The sequence below is a fragment of the Cricetulus griseus genome, chromosome 7, assembly GCF_003668045.3.
Source record: "Cricetulus griseus strain 17A/GY chromosome 7, alternate assembly CriGri-PICRH-1.0, whole genome shotgun sequence".
NCBI lineage: Eukaryota > Metazoa > Chordata > Mammalia > Rodentia > Cricetidae > Cricetulus > Cricetulus griseus.
Window position 1 is genome coordinate 129,149,460 of NC_048600.1, and position 14,263 is coordinate 129,163,722.

Genomic DNA, 14,263 nt, shown 5'->3' on the forward strand with positions numbered 1-14,263 from the left:
AGCCTGACAACCTTGAGTTTGATCCCTGGGACCCACGTGTTAGGAGAAGAGAACCAATTCTCCTAAGTTGTCCTCTGACCTCCAAATGTGTTTCACAGCACACTCGTGCCCACATACACATAAACACAAAATAAATGTTAAAAATAAGAGAGAGAGCTGAGTTGACCACATTAAATAACACCAGCAGGCTTAAGGGAGGACGACAATGACCAAGACAGCAAATGTGGTGACAAGGAATTCCCTAGTCACCCATGCTCTGGGAAGCCATCCCATCCAGAGTGATAGGTCAGATGAAGGCCAAAGGTGAAAGGTCATGAGAAATGGGAGAGACAACCAATTCCACCAGCTCAGGACTGGGATGCCCCAGCAGCAGGGAGAGAGGTTTTCTTCCCTGGCTAGAAGATGATGTCATCAACCTTCAGGGCCCTCCAAGTCCCTTAAGTCATTAAAACAGAAGCAGACAAATATGAGATGCTCCAACACCACATACGCCAAGCCTGACACACAGTTGCGTGCCTGTAAACTTCCCACCTGGCCTTCAACAACAACCATGCACATCACATCAGCGGCTCTCACAAAAGGCTCAGAGATGAGATCGGCACAAAGCCTGCCAGAGCCCAAGCTCTGCTGCAGTATGCAAATGAAGGATGCTTTCTTTGAGGGAGACTACAGGAAATCTCTGTCAGTGCTAGCTGTGTTTTCATCTTTCTGGGCTGGTTGGGTAGGGCTGACTGGCTCTCCCCCAACCCCCAAGCATGACTCAGTATCTTAATTTCTTAAAAAAACTTTAAATTGCCATAGTCAGACTGTTTTCCCAGATGTGTCCATGTTATCAGGTTAAACCAAAAATGACCCAGCAAGTGTTTCAGTCCCTTGACTCAGCTGTAGGCTAGCAAATGCTGCTGCTGCTGAAGTCTTTCAAAACAAGCAAAAACCCTGAAAATGCCCAACCATATATATAACCAACCAGATTTAACCCCTAAATGGTAGCCATTCCATATTTACTGCTGACTGGGTCTTTGTAAGGGTGTAGGGTTTGCCTATTGGGTATGAGGGGCCAAAGGTCATGGACTTGCTTTGAGGACCCCCCCCCCAACACCACACCACACACATTTTTCTGGGTCTCTGGGCAACCTGGACACCCATGACCAAGGCTTCAGTCAACAGTCACCCTGAGATGAAGGGCAAAACCCCTGGAACAGATACATTCAGACAGCCATTAATGTGATTCAATTTTACTCTGAGCTACAAAAAAATCCAACAAGCACCTGGCTCTTCCCTGTTGTCTGCAGTCCCAGGTTGGGAGGCTCCTAACAGACCCCTGGGGCTGACTCTAGGGTCACTGTAGCACCCAAGTGCTGTCCCCCAACCCCACCAGTGGACAGAGCCTGAGGAAGGAGCTCCAGTCAAAGGACCAAGTACCTATTGAGAATGCTTTCTAACCCATCCTAAGTGCCTTCCCCACCTTAGATTGTCAACCTCACCCAAGAACAGTCTAGTCACAAGCAGGGACTCTCAAAGCGTCTATGGACCATACTGTCTTGGGAGAACCCAGAGCAATCACTCTGACTCCACTGAGGGAATCACTAGGGCAGCAGACACTGATCACGTGCCCATGTCATTCACGTTACACATGATAACTGTACTCCTTTTTAAAAATGTGGGCCCCAAATAGTTTCCAGGGGATTCCATGAGGCCCAGTGGTGTATAAAATAGTAAAAGACAACAGTTCTTGACTAAAAAGAAAATGGAAAAGAAAAAAAAAAAAGCAAGGTTTAGTACCTCGAAGTGGTGGCCTTTAATCCCAGCACTGAGGAGGCAGAGGCAGAAGCAGAGAGAGGCAGGTGGATCTCTGTGAGTTAGAGGCTGGCCCTGTCTACAGAGGGAGGGAGTTCCAGGACAACCAGGGATACACAGAAAAGCCCTTGAAGCCCCCCCCCCCCCAGGCAAGGACATCAGTGAATCAGGTAAGACACAAACACACCTTCCATGGTCTAAAGCGAACACAGGGCAGGGGAAGGAAAGAAACTGAGGTGGACCTCAGCCTCTCCAAGGAGTCCTTCCTAACCCTGATACATGAGTCAGCATTCCCAGAAGTAGGATGACAGCAGCAGCAGAGGGGGCAAGTGAGGCTGGAGTTCCACTGTTGATGGGATAGGAGGTGCCAACTACTGAGGGTCCACCCTCCTGCTGGCCTCAGGGGGTGGAAGGTGGTACTAAGGGCTGGACTGAGTCGGGCTAGTGCTAGAGTTCCCCTGAAACACAGAGCATTCTTCATGGCTCTGAGGATGAGTAAGGTTAGGGAAGGAGCCATTGGCTCACAACAGCATATGGACCGCTCCACCTGCAACCCACACCTCCACGTTCACCTAGAGCCACCCCCATCCGCTACCCCGCTAAGGCTTTTCAATCCCAGTCTATGGTTCCTGTATGTACACCAAGAAGCTTTACTGTCTCAGGTAAAAATGGCTTTCCCTTCAGTCTGTTTTCAGGACACCCCCCACTTAGGCAGTGTGATGCCTGCTGCTCCTCACTTTTCTCCTCTAGACCACCAAGTAACAGCATCTCATTTAGATAGTTGCTGTGAGCACTGAGTGAGCAGAGTGCCTGATACACAAAAGGTAGGCCTGAGCTGTGATCCTAGGAGAAAAACATCATCTAACCCTTGGGATTCATCCTTATCACCTATCTTGTGGGAATTTCAGAAGATCTTCCAGCCAAGTTGGAGCATTTGAGAGGCAGAGTCAAGCAGATCACAGTAAGCTGGATACCAGTCTGGTCTACATACTTACACACTGCATTTCAGGCTATTGGGGCTACATGGTAAGACTATGCCTCAAAAGCCACTGCTACCGCCATTGAGGGTATCCTCCAGTTTTGGGGAGCCATTCAGTCAGCTGTGTACCTGCAGATTTGCTGTCTGCTCCTGGAGGCAGGCAGGTGCTATTCTAGTTGTACCTTAAATAAGCCCCCCCCCCCCCAGTTTTCAGACAGGGTTTCTCTGTATATCCCTGGCACTCACTCTGCAGACAAGACTGGCCTCAAACTCAGAGATCCTCCTGCCTCTGCCTTCGGAGTGCTGGGATTAAAGGCATGTGCTACCACCGCCAGGCTAAATTTCTTATAAAGTGAAAGTTATGAGATTCATGAGTACCTCTAGAAAAAGGCTCCCAAAGTCACACTTATCACCATCACTCATGATACAGGAATTAGGAATTCCCATGCTACTGAAACAAGCCTTCCAAGGTGCCTTATGCTTTAGCACTGCCCTGCGACCCAGGGAGGTGATATTCCGTGAATTAGAATAGTGTCTGAATGATCAAGTAACCCCTAGACGAGCAATGCTGTGCTTCTGACTACTCCACCAGTGCAGGCTCATTTCAGGGGCTAGAGAGTCATCTTACTTTCCACTGAAGAGAGATGAGGCAATGACTTAGCCAAGGTCAATCAGAGCAGGTGCTAGCCAGAGGAACACCCAAGGGTTTTGACTTCCAATTGCAATCCAAACACACATCCCTCATCTGGTCAAAGTGCCCTTGAGTCGGGCAATTACCACACAGAGACACAATTGTGGCCTCAAGGCCAAGGAGTTAGAGGAAAAATCAAGGAACAAAATAAAATCACAGGACAGCTGTGAAGAGTCTCCAAGCTGTGATCCTATCTGAATAGAAGGCAATTTAGAAGCACTTAGTCCTGCGTCTTGCTTTAACCTTACATAACTCCTTCCTATTGCATCACTAAGAACAATCCCTTTAATGGGCTCCCATACCTGGACAAGTGAGACAATCGTCTTGGGCTATGATGCTACACCTAAATAGCTTTCCTCATGGAAATGCTGGCCTGAGTAGGAACCAAAAATAAACTGCAAAGCCAATTCCAGAGGGACCTGTCATCAGGGCACTTCACACACCCCACACACAGCCACACAAAAGCAGTGTGTAATAGCAAGCAGCTTGAATTCAGACACCATGTCTCAAATCTGGGAGACACTAAGTGTTTCGGCAACTTAAAAGACAACACCCGGGGAGAGGTGGGAAAGCGACTGTGGGGTGTGGTGGCACACACCTGCCTGCATCCCAGCCCTTGGGAGTGGGAGGAGGCAAAAGGGTCAGAAGTACAAAGTCATCCATCCTCTGCTACAAGGTGAGTTTGAGGGCAGCATGGGTGACATGAGACCCTATTAAGGGAAGAAAGGAAGGGAGGTGGGGAGAAGAGAAACAAAAAAGCTGAAACAAGCACCACCAGAAGGAATCTTGAACTGACTGACAGGCAGCAATGGGGCTCTTTCCTCAGGACTGCTCTGTCCCAGCATGACAGGTGGCAACAAGGAAGACCACCTGTGTAGCCAGGGCTCAGGCCAGTAAGGGGCTTCATTTCAGAATGGTATTCAAAGGATGAGCAGAGGAAAAGGCAAGCTTGCACAGCCAATAGGTGACAGCCAGGCTGGTCAGAAACTGGCTGTTTGCTTAAGTTTTTTCAGGGGGTGGGGAGGTGAAGGGTGGGGCTTTTTTGTTGTTGTTGTTTTTTGAAACTGGGTCTATGTAGCTCAGGCTGTTGTGAACTCATTATGTAGATCAAGCTGGCCTGGAGTGCTAAGACTGAAGGTGTGCACCGCTACATTCGGCTGTTCTTTAGCTTAATCTTGGATGCTAGGAGCTTCAGGAACACAACCATAAATTCTACGATTTCTGAAAGAAGCAACTTTATTTCTGCTGCTCATTTTGTGGAGGGGACAGGAAGGGAGTCAGGCTTGCTGCCTATCTCTTCACCTTCTTTTAAAAAGGTTCACTAAAAGCTTGCATTTAGAGTAAAATAGTAGGGCTAGAGAGATGGCTCAGCAGTTAAGAGTCCTTGCTGTTCTTCCAGGACCCAAGTTCAGTTCCCAGCACCCATGTCAGGCAGTTCACACATCCCTACACAGACAAATATACCCACACACATAATTAAAAATATAAACAATTTTTTTCTTGGTTTTTCAAGACAGGGTTTCTCTGTGTAGCTTTGGAGGTTGTCCTGGCACTCACTCTGTAGACCAGGCTGGCCTCAAACTCACAGAGATCCTCCTGCTTCTGCCTCCTGAGTACTGGGATTAAAGGCGTGCACCACCAATGCCAGGCTAAAACAAATCTTTTTAAAGAGAGAGAGAGGTATTAAGACAGGCATGGCAGTACACACCAAAATCACAGCTATTCAGCGAGCTGAGGCAGGAGGATGTTAAGTTTCAGGTCAGTGTGGCTACAATAAAGTGTCTTGGGCCTGGATGACAGGGAAACCCAGGGAAGGGACACTAGTATTAAGTCCCATTCATATTCTCCAAGTGAACATGTGAACTACAAAAATACTCTAGGATATAAGAAATACTCCAGACACAGTTAAAACTATTCCAATAACTGGGCTGGAGAGATGGCTCAGAGGTTAAGAGCACTGGCTGCTCTTCCAGAGGTCCTGAGTTCAATTCCCAGCAACCACATGGGGGCTCACAACCATCTATAATGAGAGCTGGTGCCCTCTTCTGGGGTGCAGGCTGAACACTGTATACATGATAAATCTTTAAAAAAAAAAAGATAACAAAAACTCACTATTCCAATAACTGTAAAAAAAAAAAAAAAAAGCCAGGCAGTGGTGGCACATACCTTTAATCCCAGCACTTGGGAGGCCTAGGCAGGTGGATCTCTGAGTTCCAGTGAACTCAGCCTGATTTACATAGTAAGTTCCAGGCCAACCTGGTCTATAGGGAGTTCCAGGACAGCCAGAGATACATAGAGAACCTTGTCTCAGAAAACCAACCAACCTACCAACCAACAACAACAAAACAAACAAAACACTGGGTGTGGTGGTGTACATCTTTAACTCCAGTACTTGAGAGGCAGAGTCAAGAAGATCTCTGAGTTTGAAGACAGAATGGTCTACATAGTGAGTTCTAGGACAGCCAGGGCTAGAAAGAAATCCAGCCATTTTATTCTGCCAATAACATAACCAGATTCATGAGGAGCAGAAACCAAGACACTAACCATTCAAACCTTTCTTTTTGGCAGTCACCCTGATATTAAGATGAATGAGTTGGGGGAGGGGAGGACAAGCTCCCTAAACAAAGTGCAGCAAGGCCCCAGGGCCCACTTCTGTCATCTGTGTCTGTAGCTCATGATGACAGACAGCTGCTCCCTATAAATGCACACCCACCCCAAACATCTGCTCTCCAGTTCTCAGCAACAGAATGGGGTCCTCTCACTGCGGTGAGTGGATACTCACAGACTACCATTCCTTGGAATCCCATTGCTGGAAGCTACAAAAGTAAACACCATCAGAGCCACAAGATGAGATCCAATGCACTCAAACCAAGTTACAAGAGGGAATCTTCAAAACCTACCTGAACAGAGGCCTTTTAAAGTTGTTTTGTATGTAACTCCAAAGTAGGCTTTTCAGGTCAAATATTATTACACGTGTTCGGGAGGCAGAGCTGTAAATGAAGTTAACCACCAAGATCCCGAAGAACAGAAACAACTGACAAAAATGTCAGTGCCTGGTGGCAGAGCTAGGCCAAGCTCTGAGCCAGGGCTGCAGTCAAAGCTCGGGGGAAGCTGGGTGACAGACGGAAAGCATTTTCTGAACCTCTTAGCATGGTGGCTCTCGCCTTTAATCCCAGCACTCGGATCTGTGAGTTCAAAACCAGCCAGGGCTGTTATACAGAGACACCCTGTCTCCAAAAAAACAAAAGAAAAGAAAACTTCTGGCAACACAATGCAGACACAAAATGAGCAAGAAGTTTTTCCCCAACACAACACTAATCATTTTTAATAGGAATTCTGCTTCAAAATGGACTATGTTCCAAATTCTTTTGCTTGTGAATTCAGTTTTCTTAAGAAGCAGAGAAGCTGTTGCCTGACTTAGTTTTTCCGAGCAGCTGAGGTGTGTGGACGTGTGCCTGTGGATGTGCACTCTTGATGAAAGAGATGCTGGTATCCGCAATCACTCCTGCACAACAACTAGAATTCACGAGTGGAGCTTTTTCCTCCCTGGTCTCCTGCCATTCTCCATCCGCAGTCTCCTTTCTTAGTATGGCATGAAGCCATATTTTTCTGCTGTCTTCTTCTCCCAGTATGAAAAACCCAAATTAACTTTTGTTTGTTTGTTTTGAGACAGGGTCTCGTGTAGCTCTGGCTGTCCTAGAACTCGATTTGTAGACCAGACTTGCCTCAAACTCAGAGATCCTCCGGCCTCAGTCTACTGAGTGCTGGGATTAAAGGTGAGTGCTGCCACACCCAGCCCTAGATTAACTTCTGAAGAGCTTCCTCTGATGGGTTTAGTGGTATGGCTCCCTTTAATCCTCCATAATGGAGAGACTGAGGTGGGATTATTGAAATTCCCAGGCCTGCCTGTACAACTTGGCTTGGGTTGAGGATGTAGCTCTGTGGAAAAGCACCAGTCCATTATCAAGTCCCTGGGTTCAACCCTTAGCACTGCAAAAATTAATGAATCGCCGGGCGTTGGTGGGGCACAGCTTTAATCCCAGCACTCGGGAGGCAGAGACAGGCAGATCTCTGTGAGTTCGAGACCAGCCTGGTCTACAGAGCTAGTTCCAGGGCAGGCCCCAAAACAATACAGAGAAACCCTGTCTCGAAAAACCAAAGGGAAAAAAAAAATTAACAGCATCCCCCCAAAACCAGACCTTTCACCTTCCCGGGACCTAAAACGAGGCAGGCCTGATTCATGCTTAGAAATGTTTCCTGACTCGGCAGGAGGGAGAGCTGGGAGATACAGATAGGTGTTTGAGAAAGACTCACTGACAGAAATTACACACTCAGGAGAACAGGCCTGCAGACCAAGCTTGGTTCAAGGTTTATGAAGACAGACCTCTTTGGTAGAATTGTTCCATTCACTAACCTCATCTCACCTCAGTGGGGGAGTGTGGTATTTGCCTAACAGCTCCAGGTTAAGAAAAACCCGACAGTTTTCCCCACGGGCTGCACAGGATATCCCACCCCAAGAAGTCCAAAAGGACACCAATCACAGCTGCCACCATCTCCCCCGGTACTATTAATATCGTGGCTCTGGACTGCCCATCATCATTTTCCTCACAAAGTTCTCCACAGCAGTTCAAAGGAGGCAGCAGGGTTGAAACAAAAAGGCCGCGGGGCCGCTTCCCCACCGCGCATTCCCTCAGCATCTGCTCAACTTCTTGGGTTTTCACCTCGATCTTTGTTTTGGAATTGCCCACCACAGCCAAGCCCTCCCCGGCACGCACGGCCTTCCCTTCTGGAAGCACAATGCAGCATGGAGCCTTTTTTTTTTTTTTTTTTTTTTTTTTGGAGAGGGAGGGTGTCAGCAAAACGCCGCACTAGTGTAATGCCGAACACGCCTCAGGGCCTGAGGAGGTCCCCACGGGCGTCCGACTCTGCGCGACGCGTCCATCACCGAGGCCCACACCGCAGCGGAGCTCGCCTCGCTCGCAAGGCCCCTCCCCTCGCTCGCCTCGAGCCGGGAGCCGGGAGCCGGGAGCCGCGAGCCGGGCCGGCGTGCGCGCCCAGGCCGGTGCGATGACGGTGCACGGAGCGCTGGGGCGGCGCTCCCCCGCCTGCCCTCCCGGCCCGCCCGGCCCTCCCGGCCCGCCTCACCTTGGTCTCCTTTACGTGCTGCTTGACGCCCTCCGGGTACCACTGGACGCGCACGTAGCCGCGCCGCAGCGGGCTGGCCCGGCCCTCCTCGTGGCCCGCGCCCCCGGCCTCGGAGCAGCCCGAGCTGCCGCGGCCGTCCTCCTCGCCCTCCGAGTCCGAGTCCTCGCCGTGGATGAGGCGCACCAGCCCGAAGTGCACCGAGCCGCGGTAACGGCCCGACACCAGGTCGTGAGAGAACAGCAGGCGTTGCGAGCCCGCCTCGGGGCCGGATTCGGAGGACGGCCCTGAGGCCGAGTCCGTGGCGGGCGCGGGCGGCGGGGCGGCGGCGGGGCTGCGGCCGGGGCGGGGTCGGGGACGGGGTCGGGGCGGCGGCCGGGGCCGGGGCCGGGGCCTGGGCGGGCGCGGGCGCGGGCGCTGCGGGATCCGCCATAACTGCTCTGCGCGAGTCTCGGGCGGCGGGCGGCGGCGGCGGCTACAGCGGCGGCGGCACCTTAAGCGCGGGGAGGCGGGGCCGGCGGCGCGGGGGCGGGGCCAAGCGCGCTGACGTGGCCCTACGTGCCGCCGTCGTTAGGGCGCTGGGATGCTGTTGCTAGGAGCCGCCGCCCGGTCGCTAGGGGACGCTGAAGATGCTGGGGGCGGGGGCGGAAGGTCTGCCGCGGGGCGTGGCAGGGAGGCAGGGAATTAAGGGGGCAGGATGAGGGGTGGAAGGAAGGGCAGTGGTCCGCAGAGGCGTACAGGGGGCGGAGACTGCACCCCGGGCTGACAACTTTTTAAAAAAAATTAAGCTGTTTAGTCCGGCGGTCCTGGGACGCGCCTTTAATCCCAGCACTCCGGAGGCAGAGGCAGGTGGATCTCTGTCACGAGTTTGAGACCAGCCTGCTCTACAAGAGCGAGTTCCAGGACAGCCTCCAAAGCTACACAGAGAAACCCTGTTCCGAAAAGCCTAAATAAATAAATAAGCAAATAAATAAGAATTAAGCCGTTTTGGTGGTGGCGCACGCCTTTAATTCCAGCACTTGGAGACAGAGGTAGGCGGAGCTCCTAAATTCAAGATAGGCAGGGCTACAAAGAGAAACCCTGTCTTGAAAACAAAAATAAATAAAATAAATAAAATAAAATTTTAAATTATCGATTATGGTTATATGTGCGTATACGATGGGTGTTGTACAAGTGACGTGGGAGTTAGAGTACAACTTAGTGGAGTTGGTTCTTTCTTTTCACCTTTATGTGGGGTTCTGGGGATTGAACTCAGGTCATCAGGCTTGTATAGCAAATCCTTTGCCTACTGAGCCATCTCATCAATCCCCCAACTTTTTTTCATTTTACTGTAATAGTAATTTTTTTTTTTTTGAGACAGGGTCTTTCTATGTAGCCCTCGCTGGCCTGGAATTCACTATGTATGTAAATCAGGCTGGGCTCAAACTCAGAGATCTGCCAGACTCTGCCTCCCAAGTGAGTACTGGGATTAAAGGTATGTGTTACCAGTAGGGCATTGGTGGCACACGCCTTTAGTCCCAGCACTCGGGAGGCAGTTTGAGACCAGCCTGGTCTACAGATTGAGTGCCAGGACAGCCTCCAAAGCCACAGTGAAACCGTGTCTCGAAACCCGACCCCCAAAAAAGGGTGTGTCACCACTCCTAGTCAGTCAACAAGTTCTAACAAGCTCCTTTGGCCTTCCAGTCTAGTTGTAGCCCTGCAGGGTGATACCATCTTTATCTTTTAGGTGCCTACATCACTGTAGCACACCCTTCCCCATACCCATCATATATGCACATATAATCATAATTTAAAAATTTTTTAAAAGTTGTCAGCTAGGTGTGTTGGTATATACCCTTAACAGGTGCCTTAGAGGACAATGTCTTTGGGCACATAAAACAAATACTCATTAAATCGCTGAAAAAGCAACTCTAAGATAGCTTGTAAGCAAGGCTGTAATAGATAGGTATAGAGTATTTAGAGTCCCAAGCAGAACTTGGAAGGTCATGACCCCTTAGGGATTGTTTGGTCTAGAGGTTTCGATAGAGAGAGAGAGAGAGGCAAGAAAGTACTAGTGGTTTGCCTTTAAATCCCTCTTGCGGGGCTGGAGAGATGGCTCAGTGGTTAAGAGAACTGACTGTTCTTTTTTATTTCGAGACAGGATTTCTCTGTGTAGCTTTGGAGCCTATCCTAGAACTAGCTCTTGTAGACCAGGCTAGCCTCGTACTCACAGAGATCTGCCTGCCTCTGCTCCCAAGTGCTGGGATTACAGGCGTGCACCACCAATGCCTGGCTAGAGAACTGACTATTCTTCCAGAGAACTCAGGTTCAATTCCTAGCACCCACATGACAGTTCACAAGTGTCTGTAATTCCAGTTCCATGGGATCTGGCACCCTTGGTCAAAGTGCCAATGCACATAAAATCAAGATATAAATAAATAAATAAATACATATATACTACATACATACATACACCCCTCTTGGTGAATCTGGATCTCGGTGAGGCCTCCTATGCACAGCTCGAGGGTAGCTGGGAGTGATTAAAAGTAAGAACCAGGCAGATCTCTGAGTTCTAGCCCAGCCTGGTCTACATAGTTAGTTCCAGGACAGCCAGAACTACATAGTAAGACCTGGAGTTGAGAACAACAAAACAAAGCAATAACAGAAAAAAGTAGGAGCTATGATTCCAAATCTTGACTGCCTAGTGCTGATCTATAAAAACAAGCAATTTGAGCTGGGTGTTGGTGGCTCATGCCTTTAATCCCAGCACTAAGGAGGCAGAGGCAGAGGCAGAGGCAGTCGGATTTCTGTGAGTTCCAGGAGAGCCAGGACTGTTACACAGTCTCAAAAAACCAACCAAAGCCGGGTGGTGGTGGCGCATGCCTTTAATCCCAGCACTCGGGAGGCAGAGGCAGACGGATCTCTGTGAGTTCGAGACCAGCCTGGTCTACAAGAGCTAGTTCCAGGACAGCCTCCACAGAGAAACCCTGTCTCAGAAAAAAAAAAAAAAGAAAAAGAAAAGAAAAAGAAAAGAAAAAAAGAAAAAAAAAAACCAACCAAAACAAAACATCCCTCCCCCCCCCAAAAAATCCAAGCAACTGAGTTTCTTTCTTCCTGAAACTATTGTTTGGGGGAGAAGGACGGACAGTGAAAGAGAGAGTCCTGGTGCACATGTGGATGTCAAAGGACAGCTCCCAGGAACTGCTCTCTCTTTCCACCCGTTGGGTCCTGGGGTTTGAACTCAGGTCATCAGGCTTGACAGCAAATGCCTTTACCCTATGAGCCTTCTTGCCAGCCCTCTTCTTTTCTCTTCTTTTCTTTTCTTTCTTTCTTTCTTTTTCTTCAAGACAGGGTTTTTCTGTGTAGCTTTGGAACCTGTTCTGGCACTCTGTAGACCAGGCTGGTCTCGAACTCACATAGATTCTTCTGTCTCTGCCTCCCGAGTGCTGGGATTAAAGGTGTGTGCCAACACCACCCGGCTCCCAGCCCTTTTCTTCATTAAAATTTGTATTACTTTTTGTTATTTGGTGTGTGTGTGTGGTTTGTGTAAGTGTGGGCCGAGGTGTGCCATGGCTTCCTGTAGAAGTCAGAGGGGAACTTGGAGGACCTGAGCCAGTTCAGTTGGCTTTTTTTCCACCTCTGTCTTCCTGTATGTAAGGTCAGGTTGACAATGGCAGTGCCTGCACCATAGCAGGGCTGAGATTAAATGATGTAGAGGCATGCCTGGCATGGAGCTCTCTCGGTATCATTTAATCATTACCGTAATACTTCAAAGCCCCCTGCCTAGACTAAACTACAGACTGGCAGAACTGTTGTTATTCAGCCACCCTATGGTTGGCTCCTTATTATCATTGTAAAATATAAATAGTAATTCTATTAATTTGGTGTGTCACCTTATTCAGGCCCTAAAGATGAAGAATTTCTAGTGGGCTGTTTAAAAGAAATTAAGAATACTCAAGATCTGCTTCTAACCTTGCTCAGTGAAAAGCATTTTTCACACATTTCCCCTCGAGACACTCAGTGACAATTAGTCAGGTGGTTTGTTATTACAGTATTTAGGCCCTTCCAGAGGGGAAAGGGGCAGAAACCTGCACTTTGAGTAATTTTCCAGATACTGGGGATATGGAACTACACTCAGGGAAAGATTAATATGCACAGGACTGGGCTGGAGAGATGGCTCAGTGGTTAAGAGCACTGACTGCCCTTCCAGAGGTCCTGAGTTCAATTCCCAGCAACCATATGGTGGCTCACAACCATCTGTAATGAAGTCTGGTGCTTCTTCTGGGGTGCGGGCTGAACAGTGTAAACATAATAAATAAAATCTTTTAAAAAATATGCACAGGCCGGGCGTTGGTGGTGCATGCCTTTAGTCCCAGCACTCGGGAGGCAGAGGCAGGCGTATCTCTGTGAGTTCGAGGCCAGTCTGGTTTCTAGAGGGAGTGCCAGGATAGGCTCCAAAGCTACACAGAGAAACCCTGTCTCGAAAAAGAAAAAAAACAAAAAACAAAAAACACAGGACTGGAGAGATGGCTGAGCAGTTATGGGCACTGGATGCTCTTCCAGAGGACCCAGGCTCAATTCCCAGCAGCAGATGGGGGCTTATCACTCCAGTTCCAGGGGATCTGGTGCTGTGGTCTGGCCTCCTCCAGCACTGCATACATGTAGTTCACAGACATACTAACAGGCAAAACACCGGTACACATAAAATATAATTAAAATTTACAAGTGGCATGGTGGAAAACACCTTTAATCCTAGCACTCAAGAGGCTGAACCAAGGTAGATCTCTTGGAATGTGAGGCCAGCCTGGTGTACAAATCAAGTTGCAGATCCTATCTCAAAAGACAAATAAAAATAAGCTGGAGAGTGGTGGCACACGTTTTTAGTCCCAGAACTCAGGAGGCAGAGGCAGGCGCATCTCTGTGAGTCAGAGACCAGCCTAGACTGCATACAGATTGAGTTCCAGGACAGCCTCCAAAGCTACAGAGAAACCCTGTCTAGAAAAACAAATCCAAGCCAGGCATTGGTGGCGCATGCCTTTAATCTCAGCACTCGGGAGGCAGAGGCAGGCGGATCTCTGTGAGTTCGAGGCCAGCCTGGTCTGCAGTGCGAGTGCCAGGATAGGCTCCAAAGCCACAGAGAAACCCTGTCTCAAAAAACAAAAAACAAACAAATAAACAAAAAATCCAAGTGAAGGGGCTGGAGGGTTGGCTCAGTGGGTAAAATGCTTGCCAAACAATCATGAGAACCAGAGTTTGGATCCCCAACACTCATGGCAATGTTAGAAGTGGTGATCTACCTGTAATTCAAGTGCTCAGGAGGTGGAGAGAGGGGATGGCTAGAGTAAGCCGGTTGCTAGAATATCTAAATCAGTGCGCCCTGGATTGATATGAGAGTAGTCTTATGGCAACTTGTCACAAACAAAAGTTATCTAAGAGGAGAGAACCTCAATTAAGAAAATGCCTCCTTAAGATTGGGCTGTGGGCAACCTGTAGGGCATTTTCTCAATTAGTTACCAATGGAGGAGGACCCAGCCCTGGGCAGTGGGCAGTGCCATCCCTGGGCTGGTGGTCCTGGGTTCTATAACAAGCAGGCTGAGCAAGCCATGGGAGCAGGTCAGTAAACCACACCCCTCCATGGCTTCTGCATCAGCTCCTGCCTCCAGGTTCCTGCCCTG

At 49.2% G+C, this 14,263-nt stretch overlaps 1 protein-coding gene across 1 annotated transcript in view; it reads right to left on the reverse strand.

Moving 5' to 3' along the window:
* Positions 1 to 9,057, reverse strand: part of Ube2o (ubiquitin conjugating enzyme E2 O) — a 42,446-nt gene extending 33,389 nt beyond the window's left edge. Inside the window, 2 exon segments of the mRNA XM_027425585.2 lie at positions 8,613 to 8,933; positions 8,935 to 9,057. Of these exon segments, the coding sequence (XP_027281386.2) occupies positions 8,613 to 8,933; positions 8,935 to 9,042 (429 nt within the window). The 5' untranslated portion in view covers positions 9,043 to 9,057.
* Positions 9,058 to 14,263: the final 5,206 nt, after the last annotated feature.